A 26,623-nucleotide genomic window follows, 5' to 3' on the forward strand; every position below is an offset into this window, starting at 1 on the left:
ATATTTGTTCACTATCTTTAGTAAATACCCTAATAAATAATGTGCATATAAAAAAGCAGAGCACTCTGAGTGTGAATCACCATAAATTGAATTGTCATAAGTTAAACAAGGCCTGTAATCCTTTTGCTGAAGGGAAGAGAATTTTCCCTAGAAAAAGGATAAGAAGTTCATTGTCACCACACTTTAAAGTGTTATCTTTACCAAGTATATTTTCATTTTAATGAGCAAATCTTTGTAGTTCACTTTCATTTCAGCTAGATATACCTCTAAACTATTTAATTTCATTTGTTAATCACTGAGTAGGAAAAGTATTTAGGGGGCACTGAGAGGCCTTCACAGTTCTCTGAAATTCTAAATATTTTGCCTCTGCAAATACTCTTCAATTACAGAAACCCCTAGAGGAAAGCCAATGTTTTTTGAGGGGAGTCCAGAACCACTGAATCTGTGAACCAGTTTGGAGCTGTGATATCTCAATATCTCTAATGATTTTTGTATGTCTGAGAAGATTCAATAATAATCCCAGGAAACTAAGGATATAACATGTACAGAAATGCTAAAAGTGATTGTTGTGAAAGTCATAGACATAGAGAACTCTATGAGGGAATTTCCGAGTATAATACATGAAATATTTAGAATATAATAGAAGAGGGTAACTTGGACATCAAGTAGTCTCTCTTACTTTAAAGACAAGGGAACCTAGGACCAAAGAGGTATAATAATGTTCTTAAAGTTAGACATACAGTTATTATTAAAGCAACTAGAACCCAGGATCGTTAACTCCCAGTCTGGGTTCATTTCACTATAGCACACTGCATCTCTACAAGTGCCTAGATGTGTATGCATGTTTAAAGTGTTTTCTGTTTGTTTATCTGTTTGACTACTAGTGAATTTTCTATTGTCTCTGGTCTGTCCTTTAGCATATCTACTATTTTCAGCTCCTTTTTGCAAGCAAGGCTTTTAAGAAGAAAGTTCTCCACTGAGATAAATAGCTTTCCTTTGGTTTCTTGGGATAGGTATACCTAGCATAACAATAGATGATAATATTTGTAAGCCTGCCATTTATGATTCATTTTCTTTACTTGTAAAATGCATGACATGAATAAAGTACAACTTCATACTTGGTATAGTACCAGCCACTAGAAGGCAGATTAAAATATTTTGGCACCATTCCCTGAAATTCCCAATCTTTTTCAGGTAACAGTGGAAAAACTATGAGCTTTCAATAGAAGGAATTTTGCTATCTTGGGAATTTTATTTTCAATTATAGACTCTAAGCTCTCTTAGGATTACATGATGAAAGACTTCAGGATCTTTGCTGGGTTCTTTGTTTTTCCACTTCAGCAGTTCTAATCAAGGAATCTTTAAGCTTTACTGTAGGAACTCATTTTGGAGCAGAGAAGGATCTCTTTTTAGAATATTGACCATAGCATAGAAGCATATGTTCCTGTCTAATTTCTAGCTAATTAGCTGCCTAAAGATAGGCAGTTATCTTAAGCTGAGATTCCCTACCCCCCAGAAGAAATTCAGAAGCTCCTGATTCTAAGCAATGAGAAGTCCTCACCAAGGTGGTTCACAAGTCATGCTGTGAGTTCATTAACTCTTCCTGATGGTTTAGGTACTATCCAAGAATAAGGAAAAAGGAATTAAGGGATATTGGAAGGAACTTTGCCACCAGACACTCTTTACCTTGCTCTACCTTTTACTAGCTAAGCAACCCTGGACAAGCTAGATAACCTTTCTGAGTCTTATCTCCCTTCTTTGTAAAATGAAAATAATGTCTACCCAATATAGGGCTATTGTAGGATACTATTAAAGGATATAATATTTATAAATAATCTAGCTTTCACTAAGCTGCTGTATTTAGAATTTAATAACTGTTTCTCTTCCCTACATTCTCGATAAGCACTTGTATATTACAGAGTCAAAGCTAGAATTCCTTGGCTCAGCTCCATTTGTTGGTTCACATCAACAATCTCTAGATCCTGTACATATTTTGATATAATCAAATTTAAATTCCATCCACCCAGATCATTCAGGAATATGTCTGTCTCATTAGAAAATTTAGTTAAGGAGCATTTTTCATTGTTTATCTGCTTATCTCTGATTGAGTGTTACATAATTGAAGCAAAGAGTTGAAATATTTATTCAAATATCTTAAGTGAAAGCATACATTTTTATTATCCAAATTACTGACTCCCATTTCTACTGCCAGTCTAGTAAGTTCTTCACCTAGAATGATCCCAACTACTTGTAAAAGGATATTGGTCTGTGTTGGCATTTGCTGTAGATTTTTTCATTTTTCTGTGAATGTGGCCACTTACACTCATTCATAATTCCCTTCAGGTATTCTTATCTCTTTAGACTCTTCAGTCCATGAACTTTATTACACCTCTAAAATACACACTCAGGTACAATGAACACTATTCTGGTGTCAGGCACACTCAAAGCCCAGACTTCAGCATTATACAATGTATTCATGTAACAAAAAATTTGTACTCCTTTAATATTTTGAAATTTAAAAAATGTACATCTTATTGTATTTTTCTGTTTCAATATCTTATTACATCATTACCTTTACACTTCTTTCTTCATTCTTCAAAAAAACATCTCAATGCCTCTATATAATTTTAATGACATGTATGTATGTATACATAATCACAACCTATAACTAATCATGATTTTTGGATCATATCCAAAAATTATATTACCAATCAGCCCCCTGTATATGTACTTTCAGGTGCTTTTTTCCGCCATTATGGTGGGTACCACATATATGCCTTTACCATTCAGCCCCTTTGTGTGGAGGAGTTCTTTTCATAGTTATGCAATTGAGTAAAATTACTTACTCATATAGGAATCAGGCCTATAACCTTTGCCTAATTGCTCTATGTCACAACCAGGTAGACTAATCTTACACACTTCTTTCTATCATACCATTATATATTTACTTATATATTTATTCTATCATTAAAAATTAAAGCATATTATAAATGTATTGCACTTTAAGCAATTCTGATAGAAAATAATTCATATTTAATCAAAAAAGTAAAAGAGAATTAATTTTTCAGTAGGATTTTCTAAGTTATTTTACATTGTTTTTGTTGACTATATCTGTGATCAAAACAAGGTACGGGCTGGGTGCGATGGCTCGTGCCTACTAATCCTAGCACCCTGGGAGGCCGAGATGGGAGGATCACTTGAGGTCAGGAGTTTGAGACCAGCCTGAGCAAGAGCAAGACCTCTATAAAAAAATAGAAATAAATTAGCAGGCATGGTGGTATGCACCTGTAGTCCCAGCTACTTGGAAGGGTGAGTCAGGAGGATCACTTGAGCCCAGGAGTTTGAGGTTTCAGTGAGCTATGATGACACCACTGCACTCTACCCAGGTCAACAGATCAAGACTCTGTCTCAAAAAGAAAACAAGAAGGTACACTCTTTAGATATGATTCTTAGTTTTTCCATTATTTTGGGGTACCTTATTATGTTTCCACATTTTCAATATACATGTCTTATTTGGTATAGTTTAGTTAGGAATTTTTTAATTCAGCATCTATTTTGCAGTGCCATAGTCTGTATTAATAGGATTAAGTTAGGATTCAGAATGTAAGTAGTGGAAAAAGTTTTTCAGCTAAAATGGAAAGAAAATAGAAATTTTCTAAGAAAGAATAGCATCAAAATACTGTATTCCTGCAAATACAAAAATTTCTGAGAAATGTGTCAGGTTTTTAGAAATGATAACTCATCCCTCTCCATTCTAAATGTTGTATTGGTAGAATTATGGAAATTAATGAAAGTGAAAAGGGACAAACTTAAGTGGCAGTAAAGCATTTGCCAGTACCAGCAAAACATTTACTAGAAATGAAAACTTAGTAATAGCTTTTTAAGTGAAAATTGATTAACTTTCCCATTAGGGCATACAGTGCTGCAGTAGTTACCTTTTTGACTGTTTTCTCTAGTAAAGACTTTTCAACTCCTGGCAGGCTGTTAGCTCACCCCAAGCAGCATGGGCTAAGTGCCAGGGAAACAAAATCTTTCTTTTATTTAATTGTGAAACAAAAGCCTAAGAAGAAAATCAGAGACAAAAGGATTCTATTGTAATCAACAACACTCATAATGTGTCTGAAAGTGTATAAGAATGGAATCAATTTGCAATACCATTTAAAATTTTAACTTGATTTTTCCAACAACAGAATTTATTCAATATATTGGATATAAACCTGAATGATTTGGCGAGACTAGTGGAAACCTGTGACTATAATTCCTTACTAATTTCCTTACTTTGATTTTAACAAAATGAAAATAAGCCACCAGTATTTGTTCAAAATCAATGTCATAATTGGTATACTGTTATGTATTTCTTCTTTCATCCCATCTAGGAGCTCTGTTTCCTCATACATTGTTTTCTTTTTATAAAATATTTCTGATATATTGACCTTGTTTTCTTTTTTATTAATAACCACAGTAATATCATAATATAGGACCAATCAATGTTGGAAAAGTTAAGAATTACTTTTAGAATACTAAGATACATGGTTCAAAATTGCAACCTATAGGAAGAAAATATTTTTTTCCTATGGAGCATTTGGCAGTTTATTATAGTACAATGACTGAGAGATTTTAAATTATTCAAACTATAGAATGAACATTTCTTTGTTTTGCATCAAATCCTGACCAACAAATTCACCCCTGGAACATAAGTGCCACCGATTTATCAGTGAAACCCTACTCTTTTGACCCAGGTATGGCAAGGTTTCCAACATTAAGTAATGATAAGGACAAATACTTGCTCTCAATTGAAGCATTTTTGTGACATCAAGGACAGTTTAGATAGTTTTAAAAATTATTATTTCCCCTAAAAAATACATCTTTCATTTTAATTAGGTTGAATGCTTTTTATAGTTACAGTTATTTTTAAAACTTAATATTTTATGCATACAAATGAATATATGTAATACAGATGTAAATTGTGACAATAAAATAAGCACAATAAAACTCTAACCCAACTTAAGAACTAATTCATTACCAATTCACTTTCATCTTTTTATATTGCTAAATCATTTCTAGTAATCAAATATTTGTATTTATTCCAAATTCTATAATCTTGCATAAAGCTTGTTTTATGTTCTATGACATAAGAACAGTAATGCTTTCCCTTACTCATTACATTGGCCAATAATGAGCATCCTTAGATGGAAAAACACAAATGCACAACACAGTTGCACTTTGAACAAGCTATGCATTTTATCAGAATAGGAATTTCACTGTACTATTCCATAAACATGATTTCTGGATTAACTACAGATTAATTAATGTATTGGTTTTCACCAAAGGAGATGTTAACCCATAAACCATTCAGTCTGTCTCAGTTTACACATATGTAAATTCTGTAATACGTAACTATGACCCATGATGCACCAAAATTTTGTCTAGTTAGTCTTTCAAACAAAGGCATGGGGACTAAATTATATTGGCATAGACTTGAAGGCATCCACCATGTTAAATATTTATTTTAGTGTCTGATAAGAAACCATGAAACTTTCTTTAAGTATGTTATACGGGCATATCTCATTTTATTGCACTTCACAGATACTGTTTTTTTTACAAATTGAAGGTATGGGGCAACCCTGTGTCAAGCAAGTCTGTCAGCATGGTTTTTCCAAGAGCATGTGCTCACTTCATGTCCCTGCATCTCATTTTGGTAATTCTCGTAGTATTTCAGAGTGTTTCATTATGATTTTATCTGTTATGTTGACCTGTGATCAGTGATCTTTATGTTACTCTTGTTATTGTTTTGGGGGCACCACGAACTGTACTAATATAAAACAGGAAACTTAACTGATAAATGTATGTGTGTTCTGACTTCTTCATCAACCTACCATTCCCCCATTTCTTTTCCTCTCCTCAGGCCTCCCTATTCCCCGAGACACAACAATATTAAAATTAAGCCAATTAATAAGCCAATTAATAGCCTCTAAGTGTTAAAGTGAAAGGAAGAGCTGCAGATCTCTCATTTTAAATCAAAACCTCAAGATGATTAAGCTTAGGGAGGTAGGCTGAAAACTAGGCCTCTTGTGTCAAACAGCCAAGTTGTGAATGCAAAGGAAAAGTTCTTGAAAGAAATTCAAAGTGCTACTCCAGTGCACAAGAATGGTAAGAAAGTGAAACAGCCTTATTGCTGATACAGACAAACTTTGGTCTGAATAGAAATCAAACAAGCCACAACATTCCCTTACGCCAAAGCCTAATCCAGAGCAAGGACCCTAATTCTCTTTAATTCTTTGATAGCTGAGAGAGGTAAGGAAGCTACAGAAAAAGAGTTTGAAGCTAGCAGAGGTTGCTTCATTAGATTTAAGGAAAGAAGCTGTTTCCTTAACAGAAGTGCAAGGTGAAGCAGCAAGTGCTAATGTAGAAACTGCAGCAAGTTATCCTGAAGATCTAGCTAAAATCATTGATAAAGGTGGCTGCACTAAATAACAGATTTTCAATGTAGACAAAACAGCCTTATATTTTAGAAGAAGATGGCATCTCACACTTTCATAGCTAGAGAGGAGAAGGTAATACCTAGCTTCAAAGGACAGGCTGACTCTCTTGTTAGGGGCTAATACAACTGGGTAACTTTAAGTTGAAGCTAATGCTCATTTTCCATTCCAAAAATCCTACTCTCCTAAGAATTATGCTAAATCTACGCTGCCTATGCTCTATAAATGGAAGAACAAAGCCTAGATGACAGCACATCTGTTTATATTCATGGTTTACTGAATATTTTAAGCCCACTCTTGAGACCTACTGCTTAGAAAAAGATTCCTTTCAGAGTATTATTGCTCATTGACAATGCACCTGATCATCTAAGAGCTCTAGTGGAGATGTACAAGAGATTAATGTTGTTTTCATACCTGCTCACACAACATCTATTATGCAGCCCATAGATCAAGAAGTACTTTTGACTTTCAAGTATTATTATTTAAGAAATACATTTTGTAAAGCAATAGCTGCCTTAGATAGCTATTCCTCTGATGGATCCAGGCAAAGTCAATTGAAAACCTTTTGGAAAAGATTCACTATTCTTGATCCTATTCAGAATATTTATGATTCATGGGAGGAGGGCAAAATATCAACATTAACAGGCATTTGGAAGAAATTGATTCCAACCCTCCTGGATAACTTTGAGGGGTTCAAGGCCTCGGTGAAGAAAGTAACTGCAGATGTGGTGGAAATAGCAAGAGAATCAGAATTAAAAGGGGAGCATAAAGATATAACTGAATTGCTGTAATCTTATAATAAAACTCTCGCAGATGTGTCTTATGGATGAGCAAAAAATGGGGTTTCTTGAGATAGAATCTACTTCTGGTGAAGACATTGTGAACAATTTTGAAATGGCAACAAATAATTTAGAATATTACATAAATGTAGTTGATAAAGCAGAGAATTAACTTCAATTTTGAAAGACGTTCTGTAGGTTAAATGCCATCAAACAGCATCGCATGCTACAGAGAAATCTCTTTTGAAAGAAAGCATCAATCAATGTGTCAGACTTCATTGTTGTCTTATTTTAAGAAATTGCCACAGCCACCCCAGCCTTCAATAACCAGCACCCTGATTAGTCAGCAGCCACCAACATGGAGGCAAAACTCTCCACCACCGAAAAGGTTATGACACACTGAAGACTCAGATGATCATTAGCATTTTTTAAGCTAAAGTATTTTTTAATAATAAAGTATTTTTTAATTAAGGTTTGTATGTTGTTCTTTTTAGACATAATGCTGTTGTGTGCTTAATAGACTAGAGAATGGTATAAACATAACTTTTTTATGTACCAGGAAACCAAAATATTTGTCTGAGTCACCTTATTGAGATATTCACTTTATGGCAGTGGTCTTGAACTAAACCCACAATATCTCCAAGATATCTTTATACTTCATTATAAAGGTTTTTTTAAAAAATGATGATGATGTAGACACTCAATTCTGTACATGCTTCCCCTTTCCTAGTGGCCCCCTTGATACTTGGCCTTAGCTAGTATTGTTCCTACCAATGGTCATTCGGCCAGAGTAGGTACGTGCGTCAAGACTGCCTTTTCAACTATTTTGGTGAGCACAGTGAATAGCTATTAGGTGAAAAAGACCTTTCAGTAACTTCTCACAAAGATTAGGTATAATGGTGGTTTGTAAATGTTGCAGTATCAGAGCTGTCACAATGGACATAAGTAAACTTTTGAGGAACTTACAGTCAATAGCAGCAGATGGACTTATGTCAAGGTTTTATGTTAGGAAGTCTTGGGTAGTATCTTTCCCTTTCAACATTCTGTTACCTACCACACTCTTCCTCTACTCCCAATTCATACAAATGATAGTAGCTTAGCCAAAGTGAAGATAAGGAATCAATTTCCCAGATCATCAAACTCAGAGCTCTCTGTTTACTTCCTCAAAAGCCTTCTTAGTGCTAACTATACAAGGAACTTTATAACTATGGAATTATTTGGATAAGTGACTTTGAGAAATTAGGATGCTTTGTGCTCTTACATCCAAAAGCTACTCAGCTCTCCTAACAATTTAGACAGCAAGAACAGAGTACAGACAATCCCTGACTTAGGATGGTTTGACTTACAGTTTTTGACTTTTCGATGATGTGAAACTGTCACAATTTCAACATACTTCAAATTTTGAATTTTGATCTTTTGCTGAGCTATTTTTAGATGGGCTTTGTGTTAGATGATTCTGCCTACCTGTAGGCTAATGTAAGTGTTCTTGGCACATTTAAGGTAAGCCAGGCTAAGCTATGATGTTCAGTAGGTTAGGTGTATCAAATTCATTTTCAACTTATGATATTTTCAATTTATAATGGGTTTATTGGGATGTAACCCCATTGTAAGTTGAGGAGCATCTACATTATCTGGGCCAGAATAAGTGCCAAAACAAATTAATATAACTTTTACCCTTTAGAGAATATGCTTGAGCTTAATGCACACAAGTCATACTTAACTTTAGGAATAGTTACCTGTTTTGATTTTCCTTGTGTGTATGTCCATCGTCAGCCATTTCAATCAATAAAAACTCTTTTTTTGTAGGACAGTCATCTCAGTTTTAAAATGCTAGCACTCCAGTTAATAGGGAATTTGTTAATCACCGTTATCACCTGGGAAGATAAATTTTATGAATGTCCTGCTGACAACATTAAAAGACTACCCCTTTTGATTCACCACGCTCCTACTGTTTTCTTACAGTACAAGAAAGCATGCCACAAAAAACAATATATCAGCCAGTATTTTCTACTCCTTGCTTCTTATCAACCTCTTGAGAGCTCTTAATTGTATAAATGGCCAAGTGTCTCCAGTTATAGATAGCCTTGCCTTGAAGATTTCTGACTCTGTACAAAATCCAGAAATATGTATATTTTTTGTATGGCCTTCATCTTCATCAAATTGAAAACATTATTTTACAGAACTAATGGAATTCCGTGTGTGGAGGAAAGTAGCACAGAGTGGACATAACTACTCAGACTCTGAAAGCAGGACTATAGCTTCTTGGCACACAGCCTAACCTTCAGCAAAATGAAATGCTCATTGCAGTCTATGAAGAGTTGTAAACTCCCACCATCAAATGTTCCTAAGCAAGTATATTAGTTATATTGATTACATATTGGGGAAGCCATCTTTTGATTATTATAAACGGGCTCTCATTGGAATGGGGCAACTGGCAAAAGGAAATTTTGCTCATGTTTTTATGAAATTACGTTTCAGTAAGTTCTTTGGCTCCCCCTGCTTCAGCTACTCACTGTTGTTTCTCTACAAATGCTAAACTCAAAACAGTCATAATATTCAGGTGAGAAGTTACTGCTGCCTGGTTCCTATTTACATTTGAAGGCTTACGATTCCTTTCTAAAATCACGCACCTAAAGTTTATTCAACACTAATGCTTAGGCTCCATCTATGGGCAAAGGGAAGCAATGGTTTAACATCTATGTAAGTATCTATATGTATGAAAGAGACACAGTCCCATGTGGTGAAGTAATTTGCAGCACTCCTGTGTATTCTTTACATTCCCAAATGGATCATCTGGTCAGACATTGAGTGAAATCTAATACTGACTCGTTAGAAGAGCTATCCAATTGTTTAGTCCTAAACTCCGCTGAGTGATATGGGTATAGTTGCTTGTGTAGGAGAGGTGTATCTGACATTTGTTCCTTCAGGTTTGGTTTGGTTTGGTTTGGTTTGTATCTGCTGCCAAGTGGGAGCTCTTGCCGTTTTTCACTCAATTGCATATTTCTGTTTCTCTCCAGATTTTTTCCCTTCCCTTAGGCTTTTAGACCAAAACTTGAGGTAATGCATGCTTTTCTCTTTGAAGAAACTTAACTTTTGCTCATAAGTTAACTTGATATTAACTCCAAAAGCAGGACTAAATCATTAGGAATCTAATTTACCTTAAAGATAGCCACCCCATACAGTAACATGAGTTCAGAATAAAAAGCTGGCCAGTTATGTGTTTTGCTAAATTTATATTAATAATCTTAACTAAGTATGAAGCAGTTACTTCTTTCCAGATGAAATGTTTTAATTTTCTTTCACATTTGAGGAAGCTCTGTAAAGACCAGATGGTAAATGTGTTCTACAAATATAACTTTACTAAATAGTTATATATTGAGATCAGAGAAATATTCTTTAAAAACTGTTATCCTTGCCATTAAAAAAGCTTTATTAAGATATAATTCATATACTATACACTTCACTCATTTAAAGTGTACAGTTCAGTGTTTTTAGTATATTCACAGATACATGCAACCATCACCACATTTTAGAACATTTTCATCACCTCAGAAAGAATCTCTATTAGCAATTCTTTCTATTCTAATAGAAAGAATGTCTATTTCAGCTATCATCCTCTTATCCCCTCATCCCCCATTCAACCCTAAATAACTACTAGTCTACTTTCTATTTCTATAGATTTGCCTATTCAGGACATTTCATGTAATTTGGATCATATATGGTTTTTTGTAACTAGCTTCTTACACTTAGCATAATGTTTCCAAGGTTCATCCATGTTGTAGCATATATCAGTACTTCATTCCTTTTTTTAAATTATTGTGGTAAAAAACACAACACAAAGTTTACCATATTAATCATTTTTAATTTCAGTGGTATTCAGCATATTCAAATTGTTGTGAAACAGATCTTCAGAACTTTTTCATCTTGCAAATCCAAAACTCCATACACATTAAACAATTCCCCTTTTGTCTCTCCCTCTAGCACCTGGTAACCACCATTTGACTACTTTAGTTGCTTATCCATTTATCCTTTAATGGACATTCGATTTACTTCTACCTCTTGGCTATTATGAATATTACTTCTTTGAATATGGGTGTGCAAATATCTTTTCAAGATTCTGGTTTCAATTCTTTTGAATATATACCCAGAAGTTGGATTTCTGGATTATAGGGTAATTATATTTTTAATTTTTTGAGGAAATGCCATAGTATTTTCCATAGTGGTTATACCATTTTATTAACAGTGCACAAGGGTTTCAATTTCTCCTCATTCTCAACAAAATCTTTTTTTTTTTTTTGACGGTAGCCATCCTAATGGGTGTGAGGTGATATCTCACTGTGTTTTTGATTTACATTTCTCTGATGATTATTAATGTTGAACATTTCATATTCTTATTGACTATTTTTTATCATCTTTGGAGAAATGTCTATACAAGTGTTTTTTGCCCATTTTTTAATCATGTTATTTGATTTCTTTGTTGTGAGTTATAAGAGCTCTGTATATATTCTAGATGTTAACACCTTATCAGATATATGAGTTACAATTATTTTCTCACATTCCATGGGTTGCCTTTTCACTCTGTTGATTTTGTTCTTCAATGCATAAAATGTTTAAATTTGATGTAGTCCCATTTGTCTATTTTTGCTTTAGTAACCTGTGGTTTTGGTGTCATATCCAATAAATCATTGCCAAGTTGAATGTCATGAACTCTTTTTCCTGTTTTCTTATAAAGTTTTATAGCTTTATGTCATATGTTTAGGGCTTTAATCCATTTTGAGCTAATTTTTATGTATGGTGTAATGTAAGAGTCCAACTTTGTTCTTTTGCATGTGGGCATCCAGTTTTCCCAACAGTACTTGTTGAAAAGAGACTGTCCTTTCCCTACTGAGTGGTTTTGGTATCCTCGCCGTAGATCATTTGACCATATATGCAAGAGTTTATTTCTGGGCTCTCTTTTCTATTCCATTGGTCTATATGTCTGTTTATACCAATACCGTACTGCTTTGATTACTGTAGCTTTGTAATATATTTTGAAATTAGGAAGTGTGAGTCTTCCAACTTTGTTCTTTTTCAAAATTGTTTTGGCTATTTGGAGTCCTTTGAAATGCCATATGAATTTTAGGATGAGTTTTTCTATTTCTATAAAAAAAGTCATTGAGATTCTGATAGGGATTATACTGAATCTATAGATTGCTTTGAGTAGTATGGACATCGACAATATTAAGTTTTCCAAATGCAAGACTACATTTATTTGTCTCTAATTTCTTTCAGCAATTTTTTGTAGTTTTCCAAGGTATCTCATTCATTCTTCTTTTTTTTTTTTTTTTTTTTTTTTTAGACAGAGTCTCACTCTGTTGCCCTGGTTAGAGTGCCGTGGTGTCAGCTCACAGCAACCTCAAACTCTTGGACTGAAGCGATCCTAGTGCCTTAGCTGGGATTATAGGCATATGCCACCATGCCCGGCTAATTTTTCTGTATATTTTTAGTTGTCCCACTAATTTCTTTCGTAGAGCCAGGGTCTCGCTCTTGCTCAGGCTGGTCCATAACTCCTGAGCTCAAGCGATCTGCCCATCTCGGCCTCCCAGAGTGCTAGGATTACAGGTGTGAGCCACTGCGCCCGACCTCTCATTCCTTCTTATGGCTACGTAGTGTTCCATTGTATGGATATACCGCAGTTTGTCCATGTATCAGTTGATGGACATTTGAGTTATTTCCATATTATAGCTATTATGAAAAATGCTGCTATAAATATTCATGTACACATTTTTGTGTGGACATGTTTTCACTTCTTTTGAGTTTCTCCTTGCCTTTTAATAACTGAATTTAAATAAAAGTAAGGGCTCCTCTGAAAGTCCAAGCTAGTAAAAGGCACTGTAAGTATGATCTATATCTATTGCTTTGATTAGACACGAAGGAAATAAAAAATACAATTCCCTTTCTTCAGAAGCTTAACAAACCACACACACCAACTTGAGACCTCTTACACATCAATTTTGCAAATAGTTGCTAACTTATATATACAAATTGAATATATAGTTGATAAAAACATATACCTGAGTAGCATGTAGAGTGCCAGTAATCAAAGGGAATTTACTATCTTGAATGAAGTCTTCAAATAGATAATGGACATATACTGGCAACAAAAAGGTATATAATAATCCAGGTTTAGGGAAGTCATAACCATAAACATGGAGATGAGCAAGCATTATACAAAAAAATGACTTTGCTAGAGGAGAGAAGTCCAGATGGGGAGTATTGAGATTAGGGGTTAACAGGATATTCTCTATTTTATATCCTTTTTGATTGAAGCTGGTTTGATCATATGATCTTTTTCTCTACTTACCTGATATTTTCTTCTTAGTCATAATCATTAATGTACTCATTCATGACTTAGTCATTCAACAAATATTTACTTAGTGCATTTTACATACCAAACACTGTGCTTGGTACTAGGATTACAAAGATGAGTGATATATGCTATGACAACAAGGAATTCACAGCCTGATGGAGAAGTCATGATAGTTTCACAAACAACCACAATACAATGTGAAAAGTGTCAATAACAGATGGATACAAAAGTAACAAGAATAGTAAGAATAAATGCAGTCCCTCCAAACCATTGTCTATCTTGTCACCAGGGAAATTCCTAAAATACAAATCTTATTATCTTTAAAGAGAATTAAATTCTGCTGGTAAGTTAACTTGACGTCATTTATTCTGCTTAAAAGTCCTTCATTGTCTGGGCACGGTGGCTAACACCTATAATGCCAGCATTTTGGGAGGCTGAGGCAGGAGGATCACTTGAAGCCAGGAGTTTGAGACCAGCCTGGGCTACATAGCAAAACATCATCTCTACAAAAAAAAAAAAAATTTAATTAGCCAGGTCTAGTGGTAAATGCCCATAGTCCCAGCTACTCGGGAGGCTGACACAGGAGGACCACTTGAGCCCAGGAGTTCAAGGTGACAGAGTAAGAACCTGTCTCAAAAAAAAAAAAAATCCCTCATTGGATTCCCATTTTTACCAGACTGAGTTTAAACTCTCTTGATCCTGTTTCATTTGTCTAAAATGCCCCCCTCTCCTACCTGGTTTTGAGTTATCCTTTAATCTCAGCTCAGGGTGTTATCTCATATACGAAGATTTTCTAGATGTTTCACAAATTATTGGCTAGGTGATTTTCTCTATGTCTCTCATATCATCCTGTATCATTTGTCTGCCACTACCTTCATCATACTATCTTGTAGCCATCTCTTTATTTGTCCGTCTTCCCCATCTCACATGCACTGTACATGTGAATTCCTTGAGAACATCTGCCAGGTCTTGCTGGTATTTTTGTCCCCAGTGTCTAACATATAGTAGGTTTCCAGTGTTTGATGAATGGATGAGTGAATTAGTCGAAGAACTAATTTAACTTGGTAAGACACAGAAGACCAAAGAGATGACATCTGAGCTGAACCTTGAATGATCCATAGACGTATCAGGAGGAGAAAGGGGGAAAGAATAAAAGCCTTCCTGTCCAAGGGAACACTATCTGCAAAGACACAGAGACTTGAACAAGCCCAGTAAGATGTAACGAATCATACTTTGTATCAGAAACTGGACATTTGTCAGAAATGAAGCTCAATCTCAGTATAAACGTTTCCCACATTGTGCAAGATGAGTCTTAAACTAGCGTTGCAGAATTCTTATAATAGGGCATGTTTATTATTTTGTAGCCTAATGCAGTTTGGATGGGTTGTAGCATTTAAATAGCTCCATTATTCCTTGCCATACATATATTTTTCTCAACCCAAAGTTATTATTTGAGCCTCCTCAAAAACTTGAGGGCTATTTTTTTTAGTGTTTTTGTGTATGTTAGGATGGGGGATAAATATTATTGTCAACTACCAGAACAAAGGTTTTACTTTCCAGAGTCAAATGTTATCAGATTTTTTAATAGATCTCATACCATGCAAACTCTCCAGAATGGAATTGCACAATAAGATGTATGAATAACTGAAGCATTAAAGACAGAAATCAAGTGACCTGATATTCTTTTATTTAAATTGACTGTCAGTGAGACCTTAGTCAACTTCCTTGTATTAGGTTGGTGCAAAAGTAATTGTGGTTTCGGACCATGATTTTAAATCATTATAACTAGTCTCAAACACATCTTCATTAATCAAAATAGGAACCATTACAATCAACACATTTTTGCCAGTGAGAAATAAGTTTGTTTATTCCTGTTTAAATCCCTGATTAAAAATCCATGGGATTCGACAAACACCTGGAAAGCATTTTCTATATCCTGCTGGTTGTAGAAGCGTTTTCCCTGTAAAAAGTTGTTGAGATGCTTGAAGAAGTGGTGGTCGGTTGGCCAGAGATCAAGTGAATATGGCAGATGAGGCAAAACTTCGTTGCCCAATTCCTTCAACTTTTGAAGTCTTGGTTGTGCGACGTGTGGTCAGGTGTTGTTGTGGAGAAGAATTGGGTCCTTTCTATTGACCAATGCCAGCTGCAGGCATTGCAGTTTTCAGTGCGTCTCATCAATTTGCTGAGCATACTTCTCAGGTGCCATGGTTTCGCCGGGATTCAGGAAGCTGTAGTGGAGCAGACCAGCAGCAGACCACCAAACAGTGACCATGACCTTTATTTTGGTGCAAATTTGGCTTTGGGAAGTGCTTTGGAGCTTCTTCTTGGTCCAACCACTGAGCTGGTCATTGCCAGTTGTCGTATAAAATCCGCTTTTCCTCACACGTCACAATGCAATCAAGAAACGGTTCATTGCTGTTGCATACAATAAGAGAAGATGACACCTCAAAACAACGATTTTTTTTATTTCAATCAGCTTATGAGGCACCCACTTATTGGACTTTTTCACCTTTCCAATTTGCTTCAAATGCCAAACAACCATAGAATGGTCAACATTGAGTTCTTTGGCGACTTCTCATGTAGTTTTAAGAGGATCAGCTTTATGATTGCTCTCAAGTGGTCATTGTCAACTTCCCATGGCTGGCTCCTGCACTCCTCATCTTCAAGGCTCTCAACTCCTTTGCAAAACTTCTTGAACTGTCACTGCACTGTACATTTGTTAGCAGTTCCTGAGCCAAATGTGTTGTTGATGTTGCAAGTTGTTTTTGCTGCTTCACAACCCATTTTGAATTCAAATAAGAAGAAAATTGCTCAAATTTGCTTTCTAACATCATTTCCATAGTCTAAAATAAATATACAGTAAACAGCAAGTAATAAGTCATTAGCAAAAATAAGGAAGAAATGTACATTAAAATGATATATAACATAGCCACATTTATTTAAGAATGTATTCCAATATCAAATGGCAAATTTCAACAATGGCTAAAACCACAATTACTTTTGCACCAACCTAATACTTCCATGTATCCAAATCTTGCAAAAGCAGAAGATAGTCATTATTCCTGTCCTCAATGCATTGCATTAAATCATTCATTTACATATTAAGCCATTATGAAATCTACAGCTGTCTGTATCAACAGTCTTTCAAACTTAGCACCTATTAATAAGACTGAAGCCCTTGTCTTCTTAGAATATAAGAATAAAGAGAGCCATGCTGAGTATCTTTCTTTCTTGCCACTGACGAGGACTTAGGATGGGAAAATGACTGTGCTAACTATTGATACTTGTGGCCAACAGTTCTTTGTAGATTTTTTTGTTGGTTTTTGTGGTGATAACATTTATGTAACATAAAACTTACCATTTTAACCATTTTTAAGTGTACAATTCATGGCACAAAGTACATTCACATTGTTCTATAACCATCACCACCATCCATCTCCAGAACTTTTTGGTCTTCCCAAAGTGAAACTCTGTACACATTAAACACTAACTCCCCATTCCTTCCTCCCCTCAACCCCTGGCCATCACCATTCTACTTTCTGTCTCTATGATTTTGACTACACTGGGCACCTCATATAAGTGGAATCATACAATGTTTATCCTTTTGTCACTAGCTTATTTCACTTGGCATAATGTCTTCAGAGATTGTCCATGTTGTAATATATATCAGAATTTCCTTGCTTTTCAAGGCCAAATGATATTTCTGTATGTATATACCACATTTTCCTTATTCATTCATCTGTTAATGGATACTTGGGTTGCTTCCATCATTGATTACTATGAATAATGCTGCTATGAACATGGGTATATAAATATGTGTTCAAGTCTCTACTTTCAATCCTTTTGGATATATACCCATAAGTGGAATTGCTGGTTCATATGATAATTATAAGTTTAATTGTTTGAGGAACTGCCTTGTAACTTTTTTAAGTGTAAGGGAAAGGAAGAGCAGCAGGTACAAGGAACATGAGTAGCAGTAGTTGTTGCTGTAGTGGTACGACTTAAAAGTTCTAAGATCTAAATTTTCAATCCTATCTTAGCCACCTATGAAATATATGTCCTTAAGTTAAGTGACTTACACTGTTTAAACCTCTCTTTTTGTCGTCTGTGAAATGAACATAATAATACCTTATTAGATTTTGTTGGATTAAATGACATGTGTGATTTTATTTAGTAATTTATATTAATAAACTGTTAATAAACATTTATTAGATTAATGGGGCCAGCTGCCAGAAAAACTCATCCCTTGTGTGATCTTTGATTGTTAATCACAGTTAGTGAACTATTCGACATCCCAGCAAAGTCATTCTTTTATGACCTGAGCTGGTGTAGAGCTTATATTTGATCTGCCACCCCAGGCCAGATTAATTCCAGATAAGGAGCCATCCTAGGGGGGTTTATTATGATCCCGGGTACTATGGGCCTCCCTACCAGTGACTACCTTATATACCTTATACCTCAGGTTCATTTGTGAGTTAATGTTATATGTGTATATACAAACCAGACCCTCTGGTCCCAAAGCATGGTGCAAAGCTCCAGGATAGCTCCAAAATAACTTCAACCTCCTAGGAGTGTCTGAAGCTAGAATCTGCTAAGTTCTCCCTTCAAATTCAGGTGTCAAAAGGAAAGGTTGAGTATCACTATAGCTATGGATCCCAGTACAAAATTAAAAATCTCTCTGGGTGCTCTTTGACAGCCACAGATTATGGTATAGATATGACCAAGTCCAAGAACCACACCACACACAACCAGTCCCAAAAGTGGCACAGATATGGCATCAAGAAACCCCGATCACAAAGATATGAATCTCTTAAGGGAGTGGACCCCAAGTTCCTGAGGAACAAGCACTTTTCCAAGAATCACAACAAGAAGGGCCTAAAGAAGATGCAGGCCAACGACACCAAGGCTATTGAGTGCACGCGTCGAAGCTATCAAGGCCCTCGTAAAGCCCAAGGAGGTTAAGCCCAAGATCTCAAAGGGCATAAGCTGCAAGCTCAGTCAACTTGCCTGCATTGACCACCCCAAGCTTGGGAAGTATGCTTGGGCACGCATTGCCAAGGGTCTCAGGCTCTGCTGGCCAAAGGCTAAGAATCAAACCAAGGCCCAGTCCATGGCTTCAGCTGTAGCTCAGGCTCCCAGAGGTGCCCAGAGTAGAGGCCTCTGTCTGCCAGCATAAGGACAGAATGACCACTACCTGTATGGGGCTGGGGTCCTCCTATACAATTTGTACGAATAAACCTGAGGCAGGATATGTTATGTATGTATGTATTAATTTAAAAAAATAGAAATCTGTGCTTACTTTTAGGTCCTAGGATCTAGAAATCAGTGGCTAAGTAGGTCAAAGCCCAAAAATACAGACTCACTTCTCCAGCTCTGGAAACAATGTAATTTTCTAAATTATGCAAATACCTTATATAAATCAAGTCCTGTATTACTTATTGGCTTGATTTTTTCCTTCCTCCTCTTCTCTTTTTTACCTCCTATTTTCTTTTCCTTTTTTAAAATTAATAATAAAGATAGGTTCTGACTAGAGGATTTAAGGAATTGGTCATGATTCTTGAAACTATTATCCTTGCTAACACTAATTCAAATTCCTGAGCCAAAAGTGCTTGTCGTCCAGAATAGTTTGAATACTGACTTCACACAAAAGGTTACCGGTGCTCTTATAGTCACTAAATCTTTTAAGTTAATGAACCCAAAATCAAAAGCTAGGAGTCCTGTGGAATGATTGGGAAGGTCCTTCCTGTTTTTTACGTTTCTCTTTATGAAAAAAAAAAAAAACTTGATAAAATAGAAATGATGTGCTCATTGTAGAAAGCTTGGAAATATTCAGAAAAGTATAGCTAATGAAATAAAAATCATAAACCAATCTAACATTCTGAAGTCACAAATACTTTATATTTTTGTCTGTATTCTTTCCATCTTTTCTATTGATATGTACACATCTTAACATAGTTAAGATTATACACTGCATGTGCAAATTTGCATGTTTTTAAAATATATATCAAAGAATTTTCCTATGTTGTTGAATATCTTCAGAAGTATTACTTTAGCCTGCATAATATTTTATCCTAAGCATAGATCATTGTTTATTTAAATATCTTATATTAATATTATTGATCTTTTGGTTTCTTTCCCCTTTTTTACTAATGTAATCAACTCTGAAATAAATGAGTACGTAAAGATTTTATCCGTTTTCCTAGGGTACATTTCTAGAAGTGAAACTACTGGGTCAATGAATGTGAACATGTTTAAGATTTGGCTTTCCTTTTAAAGAAAATTATACTTGAATTTTTAAAGGATTAGTAAAACATCAACTGAACACATCTTTAATGACTATATAGCAACTCATATTCAAATAATCTCTGCAAGCTTTACTGTGAATTTGCTGAATATAATCTTTTATTTCAAGCACCAGGATGCATCTCTTTCTGTCTCCTATTCCTTGGCACAAATATCAGGAGGTCTGACTGAGGCCATTTACACGCTGTGTCAGACAAGCACTCGTACCCATCTTGTTTATGACTGCCTGCTCACCCCATTGCTCCCAATATTTACATTTTCCTTCTCTTCTCTTCCTTCAGATGGAATGGGGAGAGTCCTTGCTCAAGATGTATATGCAAAAGACAACCTACCCCCCTTCCCAGCATCAGTAAAAGATGGTTATGCTGTCCGAGGTAAATATTTTGGTTTTCTTGAGTATCATCAGTCTCACATTGTCTTTTTTTCAGATTTTTGGCTCAGCCCAGGCACCCAGCAACTGTTACATCTGTTTCCCCATGGTTGTGAGAATAACTTCATTCACAGATAACTGTGTTAATCTACACCTTTATATTTTCTGGCACAAACTTGATGAAAACTTTTCAATTAAAGTACTATAGGTACATGAAAATTCTTACTTACAAATAAATTTGTAGGAATTAAATAAAAACACTGTACTAGGGTTTTTTATTTTTTTTAATTCTTTTGGCACTATATATGCCAGACAGCAGACAGGGGTGGTCTGGAAGTTTTCCAAATGTTTTCTAGTTGAAAATATCTATGTGGTCCCAGAAAAAAGAACAGATTCCCATCACAGGGATAAAGTGAGGCAGTCTGTTCTCCTGTTTTAAGCTCAAACATCAATAAAGGGTTTCAAGAAAAGCAAGCACGAAGGAACTCTCCAAATCACTGAAAGGTGCCATATTTCAAAGTTCTGGAGCCCCAGATAGTACCAGCAGCTCAATCCCTCAAAGATGTCTGAGATTACATAAAGCTTAAAAGCAAATGATAAATAGCATTAGCCTGCCTAAAGTCCAATCTAAGAGCCCAGAATGAAAATTCAACTGAATTGCTAGTAGCTGTTATTGTTTTTGTTTTGATATGTACAATAAGATGTTTTGAAATATGTATACATTGTGGAATTGTTTAGTTGAGCTAATTAACATATGTATTACCTCACATATTTATCATTTTTTGTGCTGAGAAGATTTAAAATCTACTCTCTTAGTGATTTGCAAACCACAATACATTGTTATTAACGTCATTGGTTATTAACTCAGGGCTGACATCTTTGAAGAAATACTTAAAAAACAGTTTTCAGCTTATCAGAGCATTAGGAATGCAAATTTCTTTTTAATGGTCAGTTATGAAGTCTCTTACTTGGTTTTGTTTTTGCATTTTTTAACTACATCTAGCCATTAAAATATAGGTTAAGCTTCCCTAATCCAAAAATATGGAATGCAAAATTCTCCAATCTGAAACGTTTTGAGCACTGACATGATGCCACAAGTGGAAAACTTCACACCTGACCTTGTGTAATAAGTCACAGCCAAAACAGTCAAAACCTTGGTTCATGTACAAAATTATTTAAAATATTATATAAAATTACCTTCAGGCTATGTATATAGAGTGTGTATAAAACAGAAACAAATTTTGTGTTTAGACTTGGGCCCTATCCCTAAGATATCTCATTATGTATGCAAATATTCTAAAATCCAAAAAAGTTCAAAATCCAAAACACTTCTGGTCTCAAGCGTTTGGATAAGAGATATTAAGCCTGTAATTTCCTTTTTCTTATAATTAAATACATTCATTGATCTCCGCCATGTTCCATCACCGTCTCTTAACCATATCTTTTTATGTTGAAGACAGTATAGCAAATCATTAAGGCCATGGGCTTTGAGCAAAGTTCAAGTGATGTGGGTTCTAGTACCAGTTCCATCTGTGTAACTTTGAGCAATTCACTTAAATTTTTGAGCCTCAGTTTTCTCATATGTAAAATTGCAATAATTTTAACAACACTCACCCCAACAGACTGTTGTGAGAATTAAATGAGACCGTAGAAAGCCTTAGTAAAGTACCTGGCACACACACACACACACACACACACACACAGAAAAAACACTCAATAATTGTTTTTTTTAATGTTTATTGATAGTAACTATTATTATTATTATAAACATTTTTCTTAGACCATTTCAGAAAATGGATAACATTTATCTGAATTGTTACTCTTCATATTCTGTGTAAATAAAATGATGGAGAGATTGGTCTTATGTTTTAATTTCCATTAGTGTATTCTTTCTTGGCAAGACTTCTTGCATTTACCTCCTTCAGCTTGATATCACTAGACTAGAGTTCTTCTGAAATTGGCAAAGCTAAAACATAAATAGCAATCCCCACTGGCTCCTATGGTTTTTTCTCCCAAATTGATTCCTTCTACAATGTTATTTGAATAAATATTGTCCAGAAAGAAAATTATTTTATTTTTCTGATGGCCTCATTGGCTCTTCTTGTTTCTTATCACCCATCTAAAAAGTAAATTCTGTTTTGATCGTTATAATTTGTAGCCTATGATTACTATAAAATGACAAAGAATTCTTACTTCCAAAGTAGAGCAAACAACTACAGCAGATGAAATACCAAGGACAAGGAAGTCTATTGTTTTTTTATATTCTTGGTAATATAAAGTAGAGGGAATTTGAGGCAGAATTACTCCCACACCAAATGTTCTGTGATTTTTACATGAGGTAACAGCAGCTCAATGAAAAGAAACTGTTGTTGTTAGCTTTTCTTGTTGCCAAAAAAGAGCAATTAGCCTACATGTACCATAAAAGAGCCTTTCTGCTACTGTACAATCTGTCAAAAAAAGTTATGTAAATTTACCATTTGGTATCTTATTTATTTTTTCATTTTAGAATGATGTTATTTTTAGTATTTCATCAAAAAAATCTAAAATGGCATCTCATATTATATTAATGAAAAGTCCAAGAGATTATCTACCATGCAGCTGATTCACATTATTTCTTTCTTGCAAAGTGTTACTAGTTCTCTAAGATATGTAACGTATAACAGAGACATAACACATAACAGATAACCATTGCGGATATGGTTAAATTTCAAAGTAGGAATGACTAGTGTCTTTAGTAGACAAAGACACATGGTCTTATAACCATGATGAATTTGTCAGTTTACACCTCCTCAACTTTTTCTGTAATTCAAGATAAACTCTATGAATCCCAAAGTCCTCTTTATCATATTCAGTAATTAAGGAGATTTTCATTTCTTTGAAGGTAAATGCATTCATTCCTCTCTTCTGTGTTATAATACCACCCCAGGCAGTATTTTCATAAAGAATATCCTTGAGGCAGTTGTTGTGGCTCTCTACCACACCCTACTTCAAGTACCTCCTTCTCTCTACCTTGTCTTCCTTTACTCCCCACTCCCTTTATTCTCCCTTTTTTCTTCTCCTCTGCCTTTGCCTTAGGCTTTCCAGTAATAACCAGTGGCACTCGTGAGCATTGCTAACCCTCTAGGTGTAAAGAGGTTGCTAACTTGCTCTGGATCACTAAGCATTAGCCAGTATCCTTCAGAAACATGTGGGATAAAACTCCAAACCAGTTGGAAGATCACTTGCTTTAAGGTATGTGGGTTGAAAAATCAAGACAGTAATAAAATGACTAAGAAAATAAGAAATAAGTAGAAACAGCTTAAAACAATAGAATAAAATCTAAAGAAGGCAGGAATCAAATGAGGATGATATAAATAATAGAAAGACCTATAACCTAATAAACCTAAATCTGCATTCAGAAGGGAGTGAATTTGAAAGATAAAAGTAGAGAATAGAAAATGAAAGTGGCATATTAACAATTAGAATCAATACAATATTTTTATTCTTCATGTTTTTGAATTTTATTTCAACCTTCACACTGATTAAGCTAATCATCCTCCTCTTGATGCATCCACACCCTCCTGTATAGATGTGGTCCCATTATCTAACAATTTCTTCTTAGATATTTATAAAGGCAAAAATATCCCAGAATCTCAAATTCAGCTCTCTTGAAAAAGTTCAATTTGAAAGGCTTATCCGTTTAGAACTTGTTTTGGAATCATTTAGGAAAAGGTAGTATTGTGAACAAGCCAGGAATTATTTTGAGAACAATGGGTAACATACAGTTCTAAAAGGATATATTCAGAGAAATCCTTGCCATTTGGGTAAAGTGAATTTTTAAGTGTTTTTCTTTTTTACATTCTGACTGAAAATACCGAAAATCAAAAAGAACATTTTAAAATTACCCGTTATCTCACTCGTTGGCCACTGTTAACATTTTGTGGGTTTAACCCACTTTCAGTGGGTTACATTACACTAAAATTCAATATAGATAGTCCACAGCCATTTTGATTTAGAACTAATTCATATTATTTCAATGATATTAATGTTTCAGAGTTTCTGCTGAGTCCATTTAAATCCTCTTTGGCTATAGCTGGTTCTCCAACTCATTTGAAAGCCTATGATTGCCCTCTAGTATAGGATACTTTTGATGAAGAAGAGAGCCTCATGATATAGGAGTATTATTCATGTAAGTATGTAGATGATTTGGAATAATTAATTTTATTTAATTCCAAAAAGTTTAAGGAAATAATACTTCCTTTCCCAGTACTAACAATTAATGGGCATTTTCCCCTGGAAGACAATTTGGTAAAGAATACAAAATGCCTTCTTACTTATCTATCCTATGCTCAACTCCCTGCTTTCCATAAGAAAAGTGAGAATATTTGAAATTCCAAACAATTTACCTAATTTAAATCCGTAGTATAATTGCAGCAAATATTGATCCTCTTATTCTAGCCTTGTCACCTTTCCGTCCCCAACCTCTCCTAATCTTAATTTTAGTATACACATAAATAGTATTGCCTTCCACCTATCATCCAGTCGTAGTTCCATAAGCAGAGTATACAAATTATTATTCCCCCTGCTTTATTCAAACTTTGTCAAAAATATTTCCTGGGATCTCAGAAAGTTATGCCATGAGTAAAGGCCTCAGTTTATTCAGCCTTAACATGGAAATGATGAGACTCTTTATTATCAAGAATAAATGAATAGCTATGTGGTGTTTCAAGAGGCTTAAGGAGAGATCACATATGGCTGGAAAAGGAAAATAAAGGATAATTCTATGGCAAACGGCTTGGGGATGATCATTGTATACATTGCTACAATGAATAGTTATATAGTGGTATCAATTTTATATCAAATGATATAACCAAAAATCTTCAAATAAATAGAATAAGACTAAAAGTGTTTTCTAGACATTAACAAAAGAAGGAAGAAGAGGGAACAGTTTCAGGCTTTAGCATTAAGCAGTATGAATTGGTTACGTAATGCATTTGCTGTTAGGGTTTGGTTTATATTGCTTTTATCACTTTCTTCAAATTAAATTCTACAGTTACAAAGCAGAAAAGAAAACTCATTAGCAGCTATGTCAGAATTGGGGGGGGACAAAAGATTCTAAGTTTTTACACAAATCCTTGGCATCTAAGTCCTTACAGAAATCCTTGGAATCCATCCATCTTTTCTAGTGGCATACTGTGGTTTACTTCATTTCTTTCCAAGCTTTAGGTTCATGTGCCATCATGCCTCTACTTCTGCTCCCTCCCACTCAAGCTTGTAGCATTCATCTTGAAAAATGACAACTTTTTAAAAAACCTGTCTCCTTTAATAGATATTTTAAAATAAATATAGTCATGTACCACAGAACGATGTTTCAGTCAACAATGGGCCACATATACGACAATAGTCCCATAAGATTATAATGGAGCTGAAAAATTCCTATCACCTTAGTGACATTGTAACCATCACAAGGTCACATAGTGCAATGTATACCTTTCCTATAGTTAGATATGTTTAGATACACAAATATGTATCTATTTTATTACAGTTGCCTACAGTATTCAAGCACAGTAACATGTTGTACAGGTTTGTAGACTAAGAGCAATAGGCTATGCCGCATAGCCTAGGCATGTAGTAAGCTACACCATCCCGGTTTGGGTCAGTATACTCTATGATGTTCACACAACAAAATTTCCTAATGATGCATTCCTCAGAACATATCCCCCTCGTTAAGTGAAGCATGACTGTATCAGCAAGTTAGGTGAATTGATAATTATTTTTCTGTCTTATAAGATAAGCCTTGGTGTTAAGTTAAAAGCAATAATTCTGTGGTTCACTAATTTTTTTCTTTAAATTTTCTTAGTTTGAATTTGTCTATATTCAGTTCAATCTTATAGTGCTCTGCTCCTCAAAAAGGGTAGTCTATGGACCAGCAGCATTAACATTAGCTTGTTAGAAATGTAGAATCTCAGGCCTTATCCCAGACCTACTGAATCAGAATCTCTATTTTAATAATATCTCCAGATGATTTGTAGGCACATTAAAGGTTGGGAAACACTGTTATAAGGAAAATAATAAAAATGACTCTTCTGTTGGTACCAGGAACCTTCTATATTATTGGTTGACTGAGCCTTCCTTGGCCAGCAATATAGAGACGTGTTTGCCAGATGGAAAGGTTCAGGGTAAGCTAGAGAACATAGTTTAAGTGGGCACATATTCTCTCCCCAGTTGGTATACCTTCCCTCATAAGAAAGGACCTTGCTCCTTAGAATCACTTAAGAGCTCTTTCACATACTGACCTCCCTGAGACTCTATACAGGCTTGCTCCTATACTGCCCCAGATGATCACCAGCCACTCATTGTTTGG

The 26,623-nt window shown here is 35.0% G+C and overlaps 1 protein-coding gene across 12 annotated transcripts in view; it reads left to right on the top strand.

The window, feature by feature from the left end:
• GPHN (gephyrin) overlaps positions 1-26,623 on the top strand; it is a 540,339-nt gene that overhangs the window by 431,706 nt on the left and 82,010 nt on the right. For all 12 annotated transcript variants that reach the window (XM_069487828.1, XM_069487899.1, XM_069487867.1 and 9 more), the window contains one exon: positions 20,192-20,284. In XM_069487828.1, the coding sequence (XP_069343929.1) occupies positions 20,192-20,284 (93 nt within the window). The remainder of the gene's footprint in view (positions 1-20,191; positions 20,285-26,623) is intronic.

This window comes from Eulemur rufifrons, chromosome 2 (genome assembly GCF_041146395.1).
Source record: "Eulemur rufifrons isolate Redbay chromosome 2, OSU_ERuf_1, whole genome shotgun sequence".
Lineage (NCBI taxonomy): Eukaryota > Metazoa > Chordata > Mammalia > Primates > Lemuridae > Eulemur > Eulemur rufifrons.